Source organism: Pyrgilauda ruficollis, unplaced genomic scaffold (genome assembly GCF_017590135.1).
Source record: "Pyrgilauda ruficollis isolate IOZ18807 unplaced genomic scaffold, ASM1759013v1 scaffold23, whole genome shotgun sequence".
Lineage (NCBI taxonomy): Eukaryota > Metazoa > Chordata > Aves > Passeriformes > Passeridae > Pyrgilauda > Pyrgilauda ruficollis.
In genome coordinates, this window is record NW_024522539.1 from 1738238 (window position 1) to 1761094 (window position 22857).

Consider the following 22857-nt stretch of genomic DNA (forward strand, 5'->3'; position numbering starts at 1 on the left):
ACTCTCTGTGATGCATCTTCAAGCTTCTGAGGATTGAGATGCCTGAAGGCCTGAGGTGTCCCACCCTTTGGGCTGTGGCAGCTCTCAGAGCTCCGTGCAGCGGGGCCGCCCGGCCGCAGCTGCCGGCACAGCCCCTCCTGTTTATTTTGCCTGGCTCCGGCTCGGAGCGGTGCAAATGGAGGCGCTTCCAAGCGCTCTGGGGAAGCGAGCAGGAATGCGTCGTGCAGTCTGGCTGGCTCCCGTCCCTTTTGGCGTGATGAGGAGCAGTTCCAAATGCGTGTACGCAAACAGAGAGCCAATGTTGACAGCTTTACAAGAGCTGGAGTGGTGGGCAAAGCACACTCCGACTGCTTTGCAGCAGAGATAAATGTACCCTGGACGTACAAAACTCCGTAGCCTGAAGGATCAAGGATTTGGGGAGTGGGGGAAGAGCCCCCCTAAAAATCCAAGGCAATTTCTGGAAACCTGCCACTCTTCCTGGGCTTCTGGTTACAGAGAGTTCAGGGTGTCAGCTTGTGGCTGAGCTAGTACATTAGTGGATTTAATTTCTGAGCTGAAATCTGTCAGCTGTATAAAGAAGTTGAGAGGAATGAAAGAGGACTGCCTGATGGCCCCTTTGCTTGTCTGGACTGGGATCCATGTGCTCCCTCCCAGGGCTTCCAGACACAGACGTGGAACTGGGGAAAATGTTGGACAGGCTGTTTCTCAAGCCAAACGAGAAGCTGTTCCTAGAGCAGCTTCTCCTGCCACACTCTGTGGAGAGACCCCAGCAGCTGTGGCAGGTGGTGATCTGAGGAGTACGTCCAGGTAGTAAATGGACACTCCTCATCCAAACTAATTAATCTCTCTGAATCTTTTTTTAATCAGAGAAGTGTATTTAATCTGTTAAATTCTCTGTTTTTCACGTATATGCAAAGAGCAGAGGAGCAAGTTTTGTAGTGTGTAGGTTGGACCATATATTTTAGGATCTGTTTGCTGACATTTCTTGGGGGATTTTGGGATCGTAGTTTGAGATACAAGTGCTGTGTGTGGAGGTCTTTTAATAGCACTGAAAAATGATTGAACTTCTGTGTTTTAATCCCACATGTTTCTTTGTGTGCTGCTTTGAAGATGACAGGATATGTCACTGCTCTGCTGCAGCACCATCTTAGTAAGGAGGAAGAGAGACTCCAACAAAAGACATTCCAAAACATGGAGATAAATTCTTCCCTGTTCAGCTTTTCAGTTCAGTGTTTGCATTGACAAATGCATAATTTCTTACAAAATGTTTGGAAGACATGAGGTAAAAAGACAATGCAAAACTGATTTATTGAGCTCATTTGTATTGTTGGGCAGAAATAACCTGTTACTCCAATACACTGAGCAATGGAAGCCAAGTTTCTTTTCAGCCTCCCTTCCTGGATGACTTGTGTGCTGACCCAGACACTCCACAGGTGCCCAGGAAGGGAAAGGAAAGGAACATTTCTGTGAGCACTGGTGCTGACACATTGTACTGGGACAACCTCTGCAGTCCCAGTACCAAAGCACTGTCCGTGCTGTGGTTTCTGCTGAGGCACACACCTAAAAGATCCTGCAAGGCTTGGGGACCAAAGGCTGCAGAGGAAGAGTTCTGAGATCACTACAGTTGAGGAATCCATAATCTTGTAACCAGAAGTCAGCCCATCCCTTCAATGACAGGAAAACTTGGATCCAGACTGCCACAGGCACTGATATAGCAAAGGTGGGAGAAAAACCCCAAAAAGTAAAAAGTTTCAGGAAAGATATGTGCTTGCCTTTGGGGATAAGAGGAGGCAGTTTTTGACTTAAGACACTTGGGAGCCCCTGATTTAGAGTGTTAAAAGGGCACCACTCACCTTCCCTAGTCACTTATGAAAACTCCCTTCTGCCAGTTCTTTTTGCTTTCCTGTTCACAAAGCTGCCATTTTCAGGTTAGAACAGTTAGAAAAGAAGAAATGCCTATTGCTAAACATACTCAGGTGTGAGATCTGACATTGTTTATGTTGCCCTGAAAGCAAATATTCCATGTGTTTGGATACAACCGGGCGAGAGTCTTGCCTAGAGATTTTACATGCTAGTTATCCTGTCCTGAAGTAGAAATAAATTACAGATAAATTTCCAGGGCAATATAAAGGGAGGAGAAAGGCAAGTCTGGAGGATGTTTTTCTCCTCCACAGTTGCTGTTAGCTTCTTCCCTAACAGTCCAGGAGTCTGTGAGTTATCCAGGAAAAGGGAGAGAGCTGGGGAGTGGGAGAAGGACATGCTCTGCAAACACAGCACCCGCATTTTTGAAGGTGTGTGCTTTTCAATGGGTAATTTGCTCCTTTATTGTCTGCAGAATAACAGCAGTGACAGCATTGACTTTCTCTAATGAACAGCTGCTCAGTGCTAGGATCTATTCCCGGAGGAGGCTTGCAGAGATGAATAAGGTTTCATGCTCCTCCTCCAGAGAGGGTGAGAAAGTTCGCAGAACAGAAGATTGTTGCTGATTGTCAGAGATCTCCAAACCTTGACCTGCTGGCAGCTGAGAGCTGAATGTGTCGCCATGCAAGTCATGTTTAACCTTCCAGCACTTTTGCCATGGCAGGGTGCTCATGGAATCGGGGAATAGGTGTTAGTTCCCATCCAAGAAGTCATCCTCTTGTCTCTGCAAACGACCATCACAAATTGGCTGAACAAAAAGCATTTTCCTCCTGTTGCACTGCCTGAATTCTTTGCTGATACTCTGCACTAACAAGAGCGGGGAGGCGGGAGAGGATCGTTCTTGAATTATGGATGCATTAGAGGCAGAGCCAAGTTATGAACTCTTGGAGATGGAAGTCTCTGATGGATATTATAACTCAAGCCATAAGCTCAAATAAACATTTTGAGCTTTATCCCAATCAGCTCCCCTTGGTGCCTCCCTTGACATCCCTGCTCAGAGTTCACCTTCACTGTGAAATGACACAATTGGATTTGCAGAGATTGGGCAGCCTCAGGAGTGTGCTGAGGTGTGTCTGGCCACTCACTCACAGGTTCCCTGTGCTCCCCTCCCCACCTCCTTTTCGATTTATAACACACATCATCATAAATGCTTTGTTATATTTCCTCTGTGCCTGCCCTGAACCCAGCTCCAGGCACTGGGGGATGCCTGTGAGAGCAGTGGTACAACAAAGTGGAGCACCCAGCTTTGGCCTGACTCCCCTGTCTCGTGACAGGAAAGTAACAAAACACATAAACTGAGAAGTCCTCCGTAGTGAGTAATTTGGAAACAGTAAACTGCAGGCAATATTTTGAAATATTTCTGCAGCTGATCAGTAAGTCTGGGCTCTTGGTCTGTGGTAGCACCTTTGTTGTCTCCCTCTGCAGGGGTTAACAAACTGTGCAGGAGGAGCGCTGCATTCTCAAACTCTTTCAGTGCCCTGAGAATTTCCCTCACTTCTGTGCACTACTCCCAGTGATCCCAGAGCCATTCCTGGCACCCCATATGTGAAAAAAGGGTAAAATGGATCCATCTGATTCAGTAGGGCAGAAAGTCCACAAAGGCTTCAGTGATGGAGAGTTTTGATGTGAATCCATGGGTTGTGCCTTGGGCTGCGCAAAGCTTTTGCCTGGAGCAGCTCTGCTGCTTGGAGAGACAAAACAAAGCTGGCAGAGGGGGAGAAATCTCAAAGCCCAAGTTTTAAATAGCAGCTCCGTGAAAGCTTTTAATGCCCCAGAGCAGCCAGCACGGCGCAGGTGCATTCAGTGACCTGTTTTGTTCAGGCAGTGAAAGATGTCTTGGAAACTGCAGCTCTTTTTTTCCTTTGGTTCTGGCAATTCCCTCTTGACCTGAAATTGTCTTAATGGCAGTGGAGACAAAAAGCCTCATGTTGGTTTTACTCTTCTATGTGTGTTGGAATCCCCTGTGTGGAAGTTTCCCTGGTTAGCTGAGTACTTTCCTTGGGAGCTCCTCAGTGAAACACAGTTTGTAGTGGTGAACTTGCGGTCCATTGTGTCCAACCAGCCTGGAGAGGTGGCAAGGGGAAAATGTGCTCCAAAGGGGCTCAGTTTGAAGAGAAACTTGACTTGTGGACTTGCTCTGAGACACCCACAATGGAACACAAAGCTGGAGAGAAATGTGTTCGTGCAAGAAGTGTAAGGGGCATTCATCCATGCACACACCCAGGAATGCACTGAGAAAGCAAGCAGAACTGTTTATGTTTGTAATATAATTTCAGTAGTAATCAGATATGGGGCCTGGACTAATATATTTTCCTAATAGTTTTTCAAGGCTGAAACTAAGGTAAAACCTCTCTCTTATTGACTGACAGCACTACCAGGCAGCTGTCAGGGACCAAGTGATGCAGGACAAGTGCCTTCAGGTGAAGCTTCTATAACCTGTAAAGTGCTTTCCCAGTCAACACCTGGGGCCATGCACCTGATGGAACAGATGAATGTTTAAGTCAGGTTTGAGCAGTTTTCTCTCTTTCCCTGCTCTAAGCTTGGTAGAGAAAGCTTCTTGGAAATCTGGCAGGGAATATATTACCATCTGGATGGTGTTGTTTTTTTTTTACTCTAGATTTATTTTTTCCCCCAGCAGTGCAGAAAAAGACAGCTTTTTGCACACAGACGTGCCTCAGCCATGTCCTGCCCAGCAGATATGTGGCAGCCAGTGGTGTTGGGTACAGAATCTCACTCCCAGGGTAGGATGGATCCTACCATGGATATTCCTGCTCCCAGGATATGTGGTGTCAGCTGCAGCCCTGCTCCTTTTCATCAGAAGCTGCTGTGGCCCTGCAGGCAGTGATTGATGTCCAGAGTGGGCGTATTGGGCTTGCTGAGCCCTGTGCAGGGTGAGATGAGCCTGAGCCGGGGCTGTGTGGAGGTGTGCGACCACATCCAGCCCTGCTAAGCACAAAACAGCTCCTCACCTGGCTCCTTTGCACCACTTTCCCCAGCTCACTCATCACAACTTACTGGGTTCTCCAGTGTCTTTCCAGCACCGCGGCGTTCCCTGCAATGGCTGCTGTAAAACACTTTGCCTTTGTTTCTGGTGTTCTTTGATGTGTTTCCTTCCAAATCCTGGCTGGAAAGCTCCTTGTCCTTGTTCTTTCTCCAACGTTGTCTCATCCCTCTGTGCCATATGGGGTAGAGACCTCACATTAACAATGTGCAGAGCATCCTCACCCATCAAGCTGGGCCTCACTGAAGTCCCTGTGCTCAGTTCTTGTGCAGGACTAATGATTACTTGTGGATTTTAGTGCTTTGTTGAACTGGAGCTGGAGTTAAAAGAAAGCTGCTGGTGCAGAGAGCCTTGAGTTTCTCTGATCCTTGAGCTTACGTGCCTGAGGTGGAAGCTCTCATGCCAGTTTTTGCATTAAGCCCATTTTCTGTCTTAGTAGTTCAGAGTGACCAGGATTTTGATCTGATTGTCAGTGAGTTCTCAGAATCCACATCTGCTGAGTTTTATTCCTATCCCTGTGCTCCCCCAAGTGAGGCTGAAGGTGTCCGTGGATGTGGACGATGGGAGCAGCAATGGACATAATGGAGCAAAACCCTGTCCAGTCCAGAAGGAGACTGGGTTTGCCTGTCCACACCAACCCCTCTGAGGAGGGTACTCATTCCACTGGAAGGAGGACAGCTGGCTTGGCTCTTCCCTGCCCCAGGGCAGCTCCTCTTGCTGGTGTTTGCCCAGGGCTGGGATTGCAAGGTCAGCGTGGTCTGGCCACTGCCCCCAGGTCAGGCACTGTGGGCGCTCCTCGGTCTCTGCTTCCATCTGCTGGACAAGCACTGGCTCCTGCTCACTCCCGGTTTCCCTTGGTGCCTCAGGGATTCTGCTGGCTCCTTTTGACTGTGCTCACATAGTTCTAGAGATGGAAATCCCTTTCACGCACGTATGGACTGCGAGAACATTTCAGTGTGGAACCAATGCTTTGGCAAGGCTGCCCTGCTGAGACTGACTGGCACCGAGCCTGGAGCTGGGCTGAGCACAGCACATTCAGTGCAGCTCTGTGTGGCCTCCTGCCATGCAGGCAGCTCTGCCTGTGAGGCTGAAGCCCCTCTAGTTTATATCCCCAGGGAATTCAGATATTAGTGAATTGTTTGGATGCCACATGAATAGCCAGTGAGGGTCTCCAGAAGTGACCAGAGCAGGTGCTAGAGGACAGCATGTAAAGAAACTGGGCAGGGAGGACATGGTGCTTTCCTTGGACATCTCCTTCAGCATTTGACAATCAGAGTCTCAGTAGTATCAGAGTATCCCAGTCAGGACCATATTTAACAGTACTGGTAAGTGTGTCCTTTTTGAACTCTGCAGCATCTTGATACACTGGGTTCAGAAAGGTCCTGCTTTTATTTGTTTGAGACCTGCTGCCAATAACTTTCATTGCACACCTAATTGTTACTGACACTACGTGACTCCTCTACAGTTATTTCTGCCTTCATGAGGACGACAACAGAAGTGTCCCCCAGAGTTAGAGGTATTTGAGAGAGGTGGAGGAACTGGTGAGGGTCATGAGCACTCTGGTCTGCTCAAGAGTGCTCCGGTTGTTTTCATCTGACAACAGAAATTTGGCCGCTGCAAAGGCATTTCCTTAACCTTCCCTTAACCTCTGCTCAGCAGTGGGCAGACACAGGCAGAAGGTTCATTTCAAGCAGAATATCCCCATCCCATTGTCAAGGCATTGTGCAATGCAGCCTGGAGACCTTCCTGTAAACCTTGCTTGATTTAAGTGTTGGCTCTTGGTCTGTGCACGTACAAGCTACACAGCACTGTCTCCTCCAGATGTGGGATGACTGATCAGTCTTTGTGCTGTCAGGTGAAGGCCAGGACACAGCCATGAACTCTCTGTGTTGCAGTTTACAGTCCAGCATCTGGCTATTAGAATTTATTTAGCCAAGTGACTGGATTCTTTCTGAGCTGCTCCAGTTCTTTGGCGGAGGGTGAGTGTTGGTGTCACTCTTTTTGAGGACAGCGGTATCTTGTTTCATCTAATGAACAAACATCCATGTAGCAACAATTCATGAAGGTGTTGGCTTGAAATTCTACTTGCTTTCCATGTGAAAATCCTGTTATTAGGACCCACATGATTTGAGTAAATTTTGCTGGGCAGATTGTTTGTTTCTTTAGTAAAAATTCTGTAGTCATATAAAAGCAAGAACTGTTTTTCTCCCCAAGCTGGGCCCAAGCCATTTCCACACATGACTGCCTAGGGAAGTGCAGCTAGGGAGCCTGGACTCTACTCTTTTTTCCTGGGAACTTTGCATCTTGGAAGGACAAACTTTTTTTAATTTTTGACATTAGGTTCCCAGCCAGCAGGAGGAGATGTCACCATCGTCGCTGCTCCGGAGAACACCACGGTGGTGGCCGGGGAGAGCGTGGTGATGGAGTGTATGGCAGCTGCTGATCCCACCCCCTTTGTCTCCTGGATACGACAAGGTGAGTGTGAGGGACAGGACTAAATTTCTGTTGTCCATAGGAACCTGTGGATAGTACATTCTAAAAATCTGTTAAGAGTGGAAAAATCTGGGACAGGAAGGGTGCTTGTAACATTGATACCTAAAGACACAGGTGGTGTGGCAGTGTGGGGTGTCCTTGCTAAAGTGGAACTATTAATTAAATCTTGAAGGTTACAAAGCACACAATTCAATTTATAGTTGTTTGACCTGTGCCTGGATGCCTTTTGATCCAAATTGTCTTTCTCATGTGAACTGGAGCAGTAAAGGTCATGAGATGGGGTCAGGTGCCGCTCCTCCCTGGGCTCCAAGGTTGCTGGGGATTCTGTGGAATCTGCCATTGCACTGGAGAAATAGCTTGTATTATCTTGCAGCATTATAGAACTTGATAAGATCTGTTAATCCTTGGAGCGACTGGGACTGTTACTGGGAGGTTTTTGTTGAATGGAGGGATTGAGGAGCTGCTTAGGTCTCGTCAGAGGTATATGAATGAGCTGGGCTGGCAGATGTTACCCAGGGCTGATAGCCAAAGTCATGAGTTGGATGCCAGTGTCACTTCACTGAGAGTCACATCCATCAGATGTGTTTCAGCAGCTCTGACTGAAGACATTCTCAGCTCAGAGGTTGATTCTCCCCTAGAAAAGGCTCTCAGTCATTTTCATAAATCCAGGTCATGATTTAAGACTCCTCTCCCCTGTAACCATTTATTGTGGTTGGTTTTCAGCCTAGATTTGTCCACAGGCGGTGATTTTAGCATATAAAAATATTTCCTCTTCCCCTTAAAAAAGGAGCAAAAAAACCTCAGAGGATACCACTTTGGAAATCAAGTGAGCAAGGCTTAAATGTTATGGCAGAAATGTTTCTAGTTTATCCCATGCACTTTACAATTACAAATGCTCAGCATTCCCATGCTAGATCACTTACTGCTTTACTGAGAGCTGCTGATGCCCATGGTAAAGTAGATAATATTAGAGTTAATTATCATTAGGAGAGTTTTTCATGAGGAAGGAAGACAAGGGTGGAGGGGGAAGGATTGGTAAACCAGTTCTTTCCATGCTTTATTTTCAAGTGTTTGCTTGGTCCCAATCTCCTTCCTTGTGTGGACTCTTCAATTTAAAAGAGTGGAGTAACAGTGCAAGTCATTCTGAGTTACACAAGTTTATTTCCAAGCCTTCATTTAGGAGCAGAGTGGGTTACTGGACCATCAGTCATGTGGGGAATACCAAGGATGTACCTCCAGGTTGCCAGTTTGGCTCTTGCCAGCCTTGGTGGTGTCAGCTAAGTGCTACCATCTGGAGTGAGTTTTCCAACCAACCGCTCCAGTGCAAAGGGGGTGTGCAGATTGTGTGCTCTGAGTGTGCAGCCACTGAACTGTGAGGCCATCTGAAGACTCCCCCAAAGTGCAGGGAGGGGGCAGAGGATCTGCTCTCAGCCACATTCCCTGCTGATAGTGCTAAGTCAGTGCAGCTGTTCACAGTGGAGATGGGGAGTTTGTTCTGTGTGAGCTCCAGGCTCAGCTGAGGAGAGGTAAAGGCAGGCAGTGCTGAAGAGATGCTACTGCAAGTGGAGAGAGATAAGGTCTGGTGGTGCACAGATACTGCACAAACTGGCTCCCAGTCTGCAGACCTGTGCCAGACCTCCCATCCCAGCCTTTCCTCAGCTTGTCCCCAGCTCTTGGCTTTGTCTCCCATATGCTCTCAGAGGTACCAATGCCATATCCCTGGGTTTCTCACCTCAGAGTGCTGCTGCGAATATGCAGTGCCCAGCACCAGCCTCTGCCTTGTCTGTGGTGCCAAGGAGCCCAGGGCTACTTGAAGTTGTAGAAGGACATCTTGGCTTCTGGCCAGTGATAGGGAGCTGCCCTTTCCTCCTTCCCTACTCAGCAGTGCTGAGCACCCAGCCTGGAGAATGGGGAGAAGGCAGCTCATGGCCCATGTCTCTGACATAAACACCAGAGTCCCAGGGAGCACCAGGTGTCTTTCTCACCTCATAGCCAAGCTGTGAACAAGGAGTTGATCAAGAAGCTCAGTAAATTTGGGTTCACATCCAGGACACAGAAGAGGAGCCCCTGAATTGTCAGTGATTCAACAGTCTTGCTGGCATTGCATGAGTGTCTGTGCTCATGATAGGGGTCAGCAGGCAGATCCAGCAGCTTTTCCAAACCGTGTGTTATCACAGCTTTCCCATGAATGTGCTATTCCTAGGGCTCTCATTGCAGGCACACCCTAGGCATCAGAGACTTTTGATCCAAACCAGAACTTTTTGGATTATTACAGGTTAAACTAAACCTTGAGCCAGTGTTGGCTTGAGCTGGCTGTCAAGCACTGAGGAGTGTCCCAGCAGGAATCTTCCTCTGTGCTGGGGTTTGGGATTTGGGGGTCTCTCCACTCCCCAGCTGCGATCCTGGCATTACTTACAAGCCCTCATAAAGGGCAGTCTGGGCTCCCTCCCACATTTGTGCATGTTTCTTCCTGCAGATGGAAAGTCCATTTCCACAGATGTGATTGTGCTGGGCCGGACAAATCTCCTCATTCCTTCCAGCCAGCCCCATCACTCTGGGGTGTACGTCTGCCGAGCCAACAAACCCCAAACCCGGCAGTTCGTTACTGCTGCAGCTGAGCTCCGCATCCTCGGTGAGTAGAGAGCAGGCAAATTCTCAGGTACAAATGCTGACCAGCTTGCTATGGGTTGCATGGATAAGCATGCAGGAGATCCCCGAGGGTTTGTGGCCTTTGTGGCCATGCTGGGTAAAGTGGGAGCCAGGTTAGAGCCAGGAGGCCCGAGCTGGGATAGCTCTCAGTGGGAGTGTCACCTCTTTAATTTGGGGTTTAGTTCCTGGTATTTACTGAACCGTTTTATGCCTTATTCTTGTTCTCCAGGGTTCCCCCTTGGAAATCTCTATCAGCAATTAACTTTCAGTATCCTGGAAGCCAGCAGGGAGAACAGCCTAGGATCAGGGAATGCAGCACATGATTGATACAGAATTTATTTTTCCTTTTGGACAGAATCTAAATTAAGCCTCTAGAGTCTGCCTGGCAAATCCCATCTTGTAAGCAAAGCTGCTACTGAATAAAACATAGCACCGAGTGGGGAGGAGAAGGGATTTGCTTTGCTATTTTTTCCTCCTCCCCCCTGCATTAATTTTTCCTCTTTCCTCCCAGCTACTCCCAGCATCTCCCAGGCTCCTGAAACCATCTCCCGCACCCGAGCCAGCACAGCCAGGTTTGTGTGCAAGGCAGAGGGAGAGCCAGCCCCCACCATCCACTGGCTGAAGAACGGGGAGCCCATCCTCTCCAACGGGCGCGTGAAGGTGCAGAGCAGCGGCAGCCTCGTCATCAACCAGATCGGCCTGGAGGATGCTGGCTACTACCAGTGTGTGGCTGAGAACAGCCTGGGCATGGCCTGTGCCACGGCCAAGCTCTCGGTGATCGTGCGGGAGGGTTTGCCCAGCGCTCCCAAGAAGGTCTCGGCCGTGTCCCTCTCCAGCAGCACCGTCCTCGTGTCCTGGGAGCGGCCGGAGCACAACAGCGAGCAGATCATCGGCTTCTCCTTGCACTACCAGCGGGCTGTGGGTAGGTGTCACCTCCCTGGGCAGCACAGCTGTGTCAAAGGTACAAGGCACAAGTTGACCTTCTTCCCCAGCTAGTGACAAGTGTGAGGCAATTCCCTTTTCATTTCAGGTAAGGGAATTTTCTCCTGGAGTCGGTATCAACCAGTGACAGTGTCCGTGGATTAGCCAACATATTCTAACTTCTTGTTTGGCAGTAGTGTGTCCATATAGCTGAGTTGTCTGGATTCTATGGGACCAGGCACTGCTGATTTTATACATACTGATTTTGTATGCAAAGAGTGTGATTGCTAACAGTGATATCAACCAGCTGCGTTGTGTACAGGGGGAATCACTAAATTATCCACACCCAGAATCTGAAGTGAGGCATTGGCTCTCTTGGGGTATGTCTTCCCAAAGAGCCAGCAAGTCAGTGCTCCTGCTGAACTGTTGCCAGAGCTCCTCTGAAAATTATACTGATAACTGCAGCTGCTTCAGCATGGATTAAGGAGTTTGAGTCAAAATGGAGACATCAACATTGAGGCATTGGAGTTTCTGCCCAAAAAACTCAGAAGAGATGCGGCTGTGCAGGTGCTGGGGAAACTGGACAAGATATAGTGATTTTTAAAGTGGATTTAATCTGCAGACCTTGTGAATTGAGTGATTTTTTCAGGAGTGTCTTGGCAGTTCACTGACCTGCTGATCAGTGTTTCCTTGGCTCTAGGAACAGATAATGTGGAATACCAGTTTGCTGTCAATAACGACACAACTGAGCTGCAAGTCAAGGATCTGGAGCCAAACACCAACTATGTCTTCTATGTGGTTGCATATTCCCAGCTCGGAGCTAGCCGGACGTCCTCTTCCATCGTTGTCCAGACCCTGGAGGATGGTGCGTTGAATTAGATGGGTACTGGTGCCTAGGAGATGTTCTTGACCTGGTTGATGGTGAGCACTGAATGTGCTACAGAGATCGGTAGCAGCTCCTAGAAATCTAAACCTGCACCCTGGTCTCATCATCAGCTTGGGTGGTGAAGGATGTGAAATACCCTGGCTGATGGTGGGGCCCATGAGAGTCCTTTGGGGAATTGCAGGCAGCTCCTAAGGGCTTTCACCTGACCCGTGGGATATTGCTCCAAGCTTCACCCTGGGCCAGACTGGATTTCAACTTAGAAGAAACATCTATTGCAATTAGTAGGGGTGGGAGGAGCCTTGAGGTCAGGCCCCTTAAGAACCAGTAGTTTGTGTTGATTTTACCATTTATCACATAGCATTTTGTGAGCAGTAAAGGCAGAGTGCCAGAAGCACAGCTGCCCAACGGGAAGCCATGCACAGCTTTCAACAGGCTGCAGGACAAGAAGCAAGCAGAGATGGTTTTGGCAGACCTTGTGTGCATTATGTGCTTTTAATGCTCCTGACATGGTGACCTGCGTGGTCCCATGTGTGTGTCTGAAGCCTGAAAGGCTGAGTTGAAAGCTTGAAAGCTGCCTGCAGCCCAGAGCTGTGGTTCTCAAGGGAATGAGGATTCCCAGGCTGTAGTTTGGATCTGTGAGCCGTTTGCTTTTGCGTCTCCTTTGTGCTCCATGTACAGCACAAGCTGAGAGCTGGTGTGCACCATCCTGCCCAGTTTGCCCTGGACATGGGTCCCTGGGAGCAGTGTGGCTGTGGCCAGCAGGCTCTGGCCAGCCTGGAAGTGGAGCAGTCAAGCATCTCCCCTCCTCAGACACCCCTGAAGGGCTGTGGTGTGTTGATTCCTGCAGGACAGACACCAAGCCACCAGTGGCTGTGGTAGAGCCAAGGCAGTGGTCTCCAACCAGCTCAGAGAGCTGGCAGAGATGTGTTGAGGTGTTGCTCTGGTCTTTGCTGACTTCTCTTGGTTGTTTACCCAGTTCCCAGTGCAGCCCCTCAGCTGTCCCTGTCGAGCATGACTCCTGGTGACATCCGTGTGACGTGGCTGCCCCCTCCTCCTGAGCTGAGTAACGGCAAGATAACCAAGTACAAGATCGACTACTGCACCCTCAAGGAAGGTGAGGGAAACACCATTTGGGGGTTGTGTTGTCTACTCCAGTGGTATAAAACAGCCTGTGATGTGAAGGGGAGGTGGTGCAAAGCTGAAAACAGGGACACATTTTACCCAAGGGAGGAGAACCCTTTCATAGCCTGGCTCTGTCTGGTGGTAATGGCAGTGGTACTTCACACCACCTCAAGGTGCCTTTTCCTGTGGTTGTGGAGGAGCCATGTCGCCAGGAGAATGGCCTGACCCATGTTTGTGCTGTCCCAGAAATATCTGCATGAGCAGCCCTTCACTGCCATCTGCACTGTGTTTTGGAGAAAGAGCTTTATGCTGCTCGGGGAAGAGGAGTAAATGCTTTCAACTTCCTTAAAATGGAGTCTAATCAAAGTGATCCTTGTGAAAAAAACCCAAAATACTCTGTCCAGCTTGTGTTGCTCTATTACCGAGTTTTCTCTGATTTTATTTACATTGTCAGGCATGCTAAGCAGGGTTCAGCAGGGATGGTAACATTTACATCTGCTGGATGTGGCTGTTCCAATTCCACGTGTGCTTGCTTTGCAAATCCTTCTGGGTATTTGCTCTTAAAACTGTCAAAGCTCTGCAGCTTCTCACTTCCCAGGGTTATGATTCTTCCTGAGAGAAGGATGGCGAGTGTGATGAGGTGCTGGACATGTTCCCATGTATTTGAACTGGCTTAGTAGTCTGTGCTGTGACTCCTGGCTCTGGTTCTTTTGCCTTGAGCCTGCACACGGCTCAGTGGCATCGTAAAACCTTGGAAACACTTGCAATCCCGGGATCACACTCAGCAATACACTGTTACATAGCAGGGACAGTGCTCCTGGCTGAGTTAAGGCCAAGGGAAGTTGAAATGAAGACCTGTGTGTACTCTAAACAGGCCACATGAATCTTCAGCAAAACCAGTTAGCTGATACAGTGAAAATCCCAGGCTATTCTCAGTTTAAATTTCCTGTTACCTCCCTCATGAACTTGGGTGGGCTGAAGAGGGAGCAGTAAAACCTCTGTCTGGTGTGGATGAGGGTGTGAATTTTGCAGAAAGCAGGGCTGCTGGACAGTTCTGGTTCACATTAAGGTGAGGGTTTAAATACAGCAGTGAGAAGCATTGGAACATGCCATCATCTCCCATTAGCTGTGCTCATGATCCACCATCACATCATCAGAGCATGGTTTCTGACAGCTCCCTCTGGGCAGGCTCTGGTGCTAAAGGCAACCTGCAATTTGGAATGTAATGAAGGGAGTTGTCAGTCAGAATATCTGCCCAGCCCTACAGTTTTTTTTCTGATGGCATAAGACTGCTCTGGGCAAAGCCAAGCCAGCCCAGGGCGTGCACGCCACGAGGAGGTAATGAGGCTTGTGGCTGCTCAGCTGTACTTCCCTTTGGCTGGGAAATCCCTGTTTTGAGTGGTGTCCCCTTGGTTCCAGCAGATCAGGTCACCTCCATTGAAGTGGGTGGAAATGAGACCCAGATCACCCTGTACTCACTCCATCCCAACAAAGTGTACAAAGTTCGGATCGCAGCCAGCACCAGTGTGGGATATGGGGCCCCTTCCGAGTGGACCCAGCATCGGACTCCTGACAGAGACAACCAGACACATGGTAGGAGGCTGGGGAATGCCTGGGATTTGGGACAGGGTGGGAAACTTAAGGCATTTTCAGAGATACTTGCTTTCCTTTGGGAATTACAGCTACTGGTTTTGGTCAGACCAAAGTGCTCACCTTTACCTTGGTGCTCAGCAGCTCCTGTACATCTCACTGTTTGCCTGGCTGTGGGGCTTTGTACCCTCTACGTGCAGCTGTGAAAGTTCTTTAAAAAAAAACAAGACAAGAAAACAAGCAGAACTCCAGATCCCAATGTTAACGACTTTTGGAAGTGAATAGACAATTCTGCCAAACAGAGCCAAGCCCATACCAGGCTCCAGCAGTGGTTAAAAGTGGTGAATATCTCAGAACACACTGAGAAACCCCCACAGTGTCTTTGTGGCATCGTTGTTTCCTGTATCACCCAGCTGGGAAAATCAGTGGTAGAGTGTGACTGACTCTTCACTGTCAAGGAGTAGAGACTTCCCACTCAGGACAGCCTTTTCCTGGCATTCTTTCCTCACTACTGAGGCCCAGGAGGATTCAGTAGACCAGGTAAATTGAAACATGTGGCTCAGTCTTTTTCTCTTGTCTTTTTCTTCCAGTTCCGTTTGCCCCGACAGAATTAAAAGTCCGAGCGAAGATGGAGTCTCTCCTAATAACATGGCAGCCCCCAGCAAACCATGCCCAGATATCTGGCTACAAGCTCTACTACAGAGAGGTGGGCCCAGAGGAGTCCAGTGATGAGAGCCCTTTGGATGGTGCTGAAGATGAGAGCTGGGACGTAGGACCCATAAAACTAAAGAAGAAAGTGAAGCAGTACGAGCTGACTCGACTAGGTTAGCTGGCTGCATCTTCCTAGCACTTAATGTGGAAACTCAGGACCTGTCTCTTGCACTTTGTAGCATCCCAGGATGCTCCCAAGAGTTTTTGCATGACTGGAGATACATAGGGCCAGGACCATCTGAGGTGTTTTAAGATCATCCAAAATCCTTTCTGGAGTGGGGATCTTTAGGCTTGTATTGAGCAGAGTTTAAAGCACAGAAATTTCTAATGCAAATTTAGCAGGGATTTTAACCAAGTTACCAATATATTTAGTATATGCTAATAAGTGGTTCTTAATTAGTGTTTTTATTGTGTCACTTTAAAGAGTGCCAAGATTGAAATCTCCAGTCAGGACAATTATCTCTCCTTCCCTGTCTGTTTCTAAGGAGCTCTATAATTGCATGCTGTTTGAAATCTCTCTGTATTAAAACACAGAGCTGGGATAATTCACAGCATACTAATTTTAGCCCAGTATTCTGTCCCACTAAAGGAAAAGGGATGGAAGAGTGAGTGTCCATGACTGGAGAAAATCTGAGCAGCAGTGAGTCCTGCCTGCCTGGCTCACTGTGCTTGGCATTAAGGGGTTATGTTCCTAACATCTGATTGTATTAATTAATTGATTTGCCCATTGATACAGGATGGAGAGAGAAGAGAGTCATGGCAGATGCATCCTTGAAAGAGGCTTTCTGCTTCCTAGAGTTCTTCCATTCCCCACTTTATGCTTCACCCTGTTACTGCCCAGTGAGTGGAGACTGTAGGGCACATGTCTGTCGTGCTGGTTCATCTTACACTTGTAGCATATATATTATGCACAGTGTAAAGGTCAGGCTTCAGCACCTGGAAGGACTGTTTGTGCCATCTCTAAGTGGGGTTCTCCCAGCTCTGTCACAGCCATCTTGCCATTGAGAGTGTTAACAGAGACAAGTTTCTCTGAAGAATTTAGGACTGTAATTATTGCGCAGGGGAAACCACATGTGAACATCATCACGTGTTGCTCCAACCACTGGCAAGTCAGTCGGTGCAAGGGCTGGGAGTGGGCTGAATTGGTTCCAAATGCTCTGGCACGATGATGCTGAGAAGGTTGCTTGTTCTTCTGTAATTACTTCCTTGAATTTGGGCATCCGTCAAGCCCTGATGGTTTCCGTATGATTCGGCGGCTGCGTATCGGCTATCGCTGCGTCAGGCGCCCAGGCTCAGGTTTCTCCTGGTCCAGGATGTTCCCTCTGCTCCCCTTGTGCTCTTGAATGATGTGCTCCTGCACACATACGGTAAAGGAAGGGTCAGGAATCTGGCTGTGCTGAGGAAGGGAGGGCTCTGCACATGAAACAGGGAGGAGTGGTTGGGATTTAGAAGGGTTTCGTTTTACGGCACAGAACTGCCCTGCACCAGTACTTAGGGCTGCAGCTTGTAGGCAGAGTGGGCAGTGGTCTCAGGAAGGGCTGGCAGCCCTAATCCGGGCTGATGGGCAATTAGCTGGGAGGATTTCCCAGACCAGGGATGTCTGCTTGGAAAGCACAGCACTGGAAACCTCTCCTAAGATCCCTCTATAAAAGCAAATACCCCACAGTGTCTCTTGGGATTATCTTCAAGAGTCATTAAGTCCAGCTGCCTGGGTACCTCAGTGTTGACCAAAAATGAAAGCGAATTCTGTCCAAATGTCTTTTAGACACTGACAGGCTTGGGGCACTGACCATCTCTCTAGGAAGCCTGTTCTGGTGTTTGAAGTGGTGTTAGGAAATCCCAGGTTGGGCACTGGGCATACCAGGCTGAGCTCAGATGTGGTGTGTTCCTTGTCAGTGCAGACAAGGTCCAGAGTGGTCACTACATGTCCCTTGGCTCCACAGCTCCGTAGTGTCACTGAAGCTAGTGCTCTGCCCCTTGCCTTGGTTTGAGATGTGGCTTGAAATAGAAGACTTCTCCCATCTCATGCTGATCCCTGGAGCAAACCATATCTCCTTAGAGTGGTGTCACTAGTGGTACCATGTGTCTTATCTGAGACGTGTGTGCTGAAGTCCTGTGAGAGAGGTGGGCAGCTGGTCAAGGGCACACAGGAAATCCAGCAATTTCATCAGTCCACGAAATCAGAAGGAAGCTTTCCTGAATCACCAGGAGGGGTTTTCCCTGAGAAATTCTTAGTGACTTCCATTGATGTTCTAGCACTTACTCCCTGTACTGAGATGCAACTACCAGGGCCATAATTTATGTGAAAAATAAATGTCAGGGATCTGATCCTGTGTTCCACATTCCCATGAAGGAAGATTGCATTCCTTTGGAAGTAGCTCTCTGGAAATCAGGGTGTTTTCCCACTTAAAGGAAAGTATGGCTGCTGGCACCAGGCCAATATGAACACCTTGAAATGCTGAGTGAAGCAACATATTTAGCATATTGGATATATTATGCAGCTATCCAGATTAGTGATTTAAAATGATCTGGACTAGATTATTCTGCTTATATTTAATGTATGATGGAATGCAGTGAAATACATCTGTTTTCATGCTGCCTACCAGCTTCTTGACAGCTTGATAGAGTTTTATGTCTGCCTGTTCTAAGAGCTTGAACATCTGGGCCTGTATATAAAAATTGAAGCCAATCCTCTGACTGAGAAATCCAAAATACCCCTATTTTCAGCATGTAAGGTGCTTGATCATGCAGTCGAGCTCCCCTGGCGTCACGTGCAAGCAGCTGCTGTATTGATCCTGCCCAGGGATGGAGACAGAGGACTTGTCCTTTCCTTCACTCCATTCTCCAACAGGAGCTGCTCACAGCTGTCTCACATCTGTGAGCTTTTCCTCATCGTTTTGGATTGCACCATCCATGATGTGCTTGTGTCCCAGTGAAGCCCAGCCCAAGGCTCAGCCAGAAGGAGAGTGTGGTGCTGGCAAGAGATGGGCTGGGTGTTCTTTGTTCCACTGAGCCCGTGGTCCCAGCCCTTTGGAGGTTGAGTGCCCTTTGGCCTTATCCCCCTTGTGTGGGTTTGAAACATTTTTCTGTGGCTGGAGAGTGTGGAAATGCAGATCAGACTGTCTTGGAGGCAGACAAAACTCTGTTTGCTTTTGGGATTCTTTGGGGAGAAAAATGTGGCTGAACTGTTTTTATATTCTGAGCGTGAGCGTGTGTTGTGGAGCAGAAAAAGCCTTTGGTAATTGGTACCATCAGCCTTTAGGAGTGTAATCAGGGCAGTAATAATAAAATTGGCATCAATAAGAAAGGTTTCATTCTGCTTACGTTGTCTGGCAAAGAGAGCAGTGATCTGTGAGGGCAGGGAATGAAGAGGCATGTCCCAAATTAACAAACTTCATCAATGTGCTGCAGCCAAAGCAACAAAAGGCAGTGTGGACTGCTCTGGCTGAGCTCCTGAAGGGGCTGGCTGCTGCAGGGAATGTCTTCTTTGAGAACTTTTTATCTCCCAAGTTGTTTCTTTGATTAAACATCTCCATTAAAAATGAAGAAGCTGATGAAACGCTGGACGAGAGGGAAGTGTTTTTTGGACCAGGGCAGTGCTGCTTGGAGACAGAACGCCCTGTCCTGCAGCTCAGTTTGAGATTCCCCACAGTGCAAGGCTCTCTGATGGGAAGAGCATGCAATGAGGACCCTCAGGTTTTTGGTGTGGGTTTTCTGTGCATTGTTGCTTTTCTAATTGCAAATTGGGAAGCTCTACTGTGAAGGCAAAATAGACACCATACAACAAAGGCTGCCAGTGACTTAACAGGGCATTTGAGGACTTGCTGGAAGGAACGTCCTCACAGCAGTGAATAAACCAAAAAGGACTTCAGAAACAGGAGGTGCATTTTGGGGGAGGAGAGAATGTCCTCACTCCTCAGGAATAAACAGTGCAGTGCAGTCACTTCCATGGTAGAGTCAGCATGTGTAGGTTTCTTTAGTAGTTTGTAAGAGAGGAAGATCTAGAGATCCTGAGTAGACTGCTAGAGGCCAGGATACTGGTCAGCCCTTGAGGGCTGGGGCAAGTCCATTTCCTGCTGATAATTTCTGTCAAAAGCAAGGGGAGAACCAAAGAGCAGCTGTGCTGATAACATACACCAGCTGTGAGACAGTGTTTGTGTGTGGGAAGCCTGTAAGTGGGAGGGGGACTCCCTGCTGTAATTTAGGTATTAGGTGATATTTACTTAGGTATAAGATAACAAAAATGTATTTATTATATTCAACTTACTTTCTTGGCTGGTGAGAAAAGCTGGCAGGATCAAAGAAAATGTGTCTGACAAGGGAGAGTTGGTGACAAAAATAACCCAAAGCAAACCCTGATTGATTTTTCCAGCTCCTGGGAAACTGTACGAGGTGAAGCTGGTGGCATTCAATAAACATGAAGATGGGTACGCAGCAGTCTGGAAGGGCAAAACAGAAAAGGCACCTGCGACAGCAGTAGGTGAGAAATGCCCTTCAGTTGTTGTGTCTCTTCTGCTTGGTGGAGGGATTACAGAGGATGAACTTCAAAAAGGACAATACCAAAATAGGAAAGGTCATAACATAAGGGAACATCCTTTGACAGTCATTGCAAAATGCACTGAAAGAATTGGGAAGGAGAGAAAGGAGAAAAACATCCCCCTTCTCACTAGGGTTGTTCTTCCGCTGGGTGTGAGTGGCATTACTGTCATGTTCATCTCCACATCTCTCTTTGTGCTGCACCATAGATCCCCCTGTGCAGAAGGGGCCTCCACTGCCTCCAGTCCAAGTCTATGCAGAGTCCAACAGCTCAACTTCCATCTGGCTCCGCTGGAAGAAACCTGACTTCACAACCGTCAAAATTGTCAACTACACCGTGCGCTTCAGCCCCTGGGGCCTGAAAAACGCCTCTCTTGTGACATACTACACCAGGTAAAGAGGGCTCGTCTGCCATGTGTTGTTCGTGTCAGGAATGAACACAGGGCAGGAGGAAGTTGCATGGAATTTACAGAACTTAGCAAAATTCTGGGTGTTCCATATGCTGGGAATATCTGCCATGGTCACAGATAATGTTCAGGACTGCTGAGATGTGGCAGTGGGACTTGTCTTGACTTGAATACCAAGGAGTCATTTACTGGTCTCTTCATCTTTTTTGCTGTGGTTGAACCTTACACACTTATTAACAACATGGCTGGGTGCAATTACGCATTCATGATTTGTGAGATGGTCCTCACAAATTTGGTCTATAAATTGCTAGAGTTTAAGCACTTTTAATAATTTGGGGATGTATCTTACATCTGAATACTTGTGCCCATTTTTAGCCTCTAACCAAGCTGTTTTCCACTTTACCCTGCAAATACATCAGAAATGGTCCTGGAGACTGGGAACTGTTTTGCTCTGTCCGTGGGAGCTGAGTGTTCTTGCATTCAAATGGCTGCAAGAGATGGAAAATCAAGTACTGTCAGAGTTAGGATAATCTCTTAGAGTGTTCCTGCTGGGGTGTCAAGGTGACATGGGAGAACCCTCAGGTGTTCACGGCCTTGTGCTGTGTCCTCTCTCTCCAGCTCGGATGAAGACATCCTCATTAGTGGGCTGAAGCCCTACACCAGGTATGAGTTTGCTGTGCAGTCCAACGGCGTTGGCATCGATGGGCCCTTCGGCAGCGTGGTGGAGCGCTTCACCCTGCCCGACCGTGAGTGTTCATGGGAACCAAATCCTCACTTCTCCTGGCTGTCCTTGAGTCTCCATCACACCCCTCCCAATGTGCCCCTAAGAGATGTGATCTCAGACCCCCTCGAAGCTCTGATGACCTTGAGTCCATGCTGGGAGGCTCTCTGGGGATGAATGCTCCTCTTCCTGCTGCTCAGGCTGGCTCTTCATTTGTCTCTGCCAGGGCCCTCCACTCCTCCGTCTGACCTGCGGCTGCACCCTCTCAACCCCTACGCTGTCCAGGTGCACTGGTGCCCACCTGTGGAGCCCAATGGCATCATTGTGGAGTATCTCATCCTGTACAATGCCAACAACACACAGCCAGATGACATGTGGACCTTGCTGACACGAGAAGGTGAGCCTCCTCCAGGTACTGTAATACTCCTCAGTCCTCCGGCCTCCTTTCCTCTCTCTGGAGCCCTGGTTGCTCAGTCCTGCTGCCATGATTTCTGCCTCACTTTGTATACAGACAAATATTCAAGAGCTCATCCTGGCACTTTTCTTGAAGCATATGCTGTACCTGGTCATAGCAGAGAGTCCAGGGACATGGCTACTGAGAGACATGAAATTACATGTGTCTGGGGCTGAAATAGTCATTATCATTCAGGAAATAACCTACAGATGCAGCCTGGCAGCCAGCAATTCCTAGAAAAATGTGTGCCAGCAGCATCACGAGTAGCCTGTATTTTCGGATCTGTAAGCAGGAAGTTCATTATTACTGAAAAGGTGTATGAAATGCACAAAAATGTCACAAAATCCCTCACTTCTGAGGGTCCAGTAATTCCACAGCTGCTTTTCTGTAGCCTCTGAATATTCCTGAAACAGAACATTTTAAATCTCTTTTGATTTGCTTTTGGTCAGGAAACATCTTCAGCACTGAAGTGCATGGCCTGGAAAGTGATACCAGATACTTCTTCAAGATGGGAGCAAAGACAGTGGTGGGATCCGGTCCCTATTCCAACGTTAAGGATGTGCACACCCTCCGGGAGAAGCTGTCTGGTATGAATTCCTCCCTACCCCAGGGCAGGAAGGGAATTGCATGGCTGGAGACTGATTTGTCAGCAGTGACATTTCTGTTTACCAAGCAATTGCCTGGTGTCGCTGTGTAGGATGCAAGACAGGATTCTCTGCAGGGCAGAGCCCTCAGATGTGCAGCTCCAGAACCCATCCCACAGCCAAACTTCATCTCTTTCCCATCCTGGTTCCTCTGGAAGGGAATGTACAACCTGCTTCTTGCTGTAGCATGACATTAATGAATATGCATAGATGCCAGTTTGTTTTAAGTTGATCTAAATTGTTACTGCCTAGGAATTTTATTATTTGATGTGTATAGAATCAGAACCACAGAACAGCTGGGTTAGAAAGACCTTTTAAACCTGTTTGGTTTAGTACTGCTGGTGCTTCTCTGAACATGAGAAGAGCACCTCTTCCTGCTAGCAGTTGAAATGATGTGGCTGTCATTCCTTCCCCTCCTAGATGTCCTGGATATCCACTCTGTGACAGGGATCATCGTGGGGGTGTGCCTGGGGCTGCTCTGCATTCTCTTCTGCATGTGTGCCAGCTTCCGCAACAGCAAGCACAGGTGGGTGGCACCTCAGGTAAAGGAGGCTGCTGTGGAAGGAGACAGAACCAGTGTGAGCTGCATCCCCTCTTCAGCTTGGCTGCTGTGTAGGGGACAGTTAATGCATAGCTCGGATTTGTGGATGGATAAGGAATATATTTAGTGTAATCTTTTCACTGATTTATTTTTTTCAGTAGTTCTCTTCAGTTTGCATTCTTAGACTAGTAGAAGTTTTTGCAGAGGAAGAAAAAGCCCTGAAAAAAGGAAGAATCAGTTTATTACCTGTGTCTGTTAATG

General features: G+C 48.2%; 1 protein-coding gene across 1 annotated transcript in view; it reads left to right on the plus strand.

The window, feature by feature from the left end:
- Nucleotides 1-22857, plus strand: part of IGDCC4 (immunoglobulin superfamily DCC subclass member 4) — an 83313-nt gene that overhangs the window by 50426 nt on the left and 10030 nt on the right. The window contains exons 5-17 of the mRNA XM_041469186.1: nt 7262-7396; nt 9891-10046; nt 10575-10985; nt 11685-11849; nt 12847-12984; nt 14412-14585; nt 15173-15406; nt 19666-19773; nt 20039-20222; nt 20855-20982; nt 21184-21354; nt 21861-21998; nt 22476-22581. Coding sequence (XP_041325120.1) covers nt 7262-7396; nt 9891-10046; nt 10575-10985; nt 11685-11849; nt 12847-12984; nt 14412-14585; nt 15173-15406; nt 19666-19773; nt 20039-20222; nt 20855-20982; nt 21184-21354; nt 21861-21998; nt 22476-22581 — 2248 coding nt within the window. The remainder of the gene's footprint in view (nt 1-7261; nt 7397-9890; nt 10047-10574; nt 10986-11684; nt 11850-12846; nt 12985-14411; nt 14586-15172; nt 15407-19665; nt 19774-20038; nt 20223-20854; nt 20983-21183; nt 21355-21860; nt 21999-22475; nt 22582-22857) is intronic.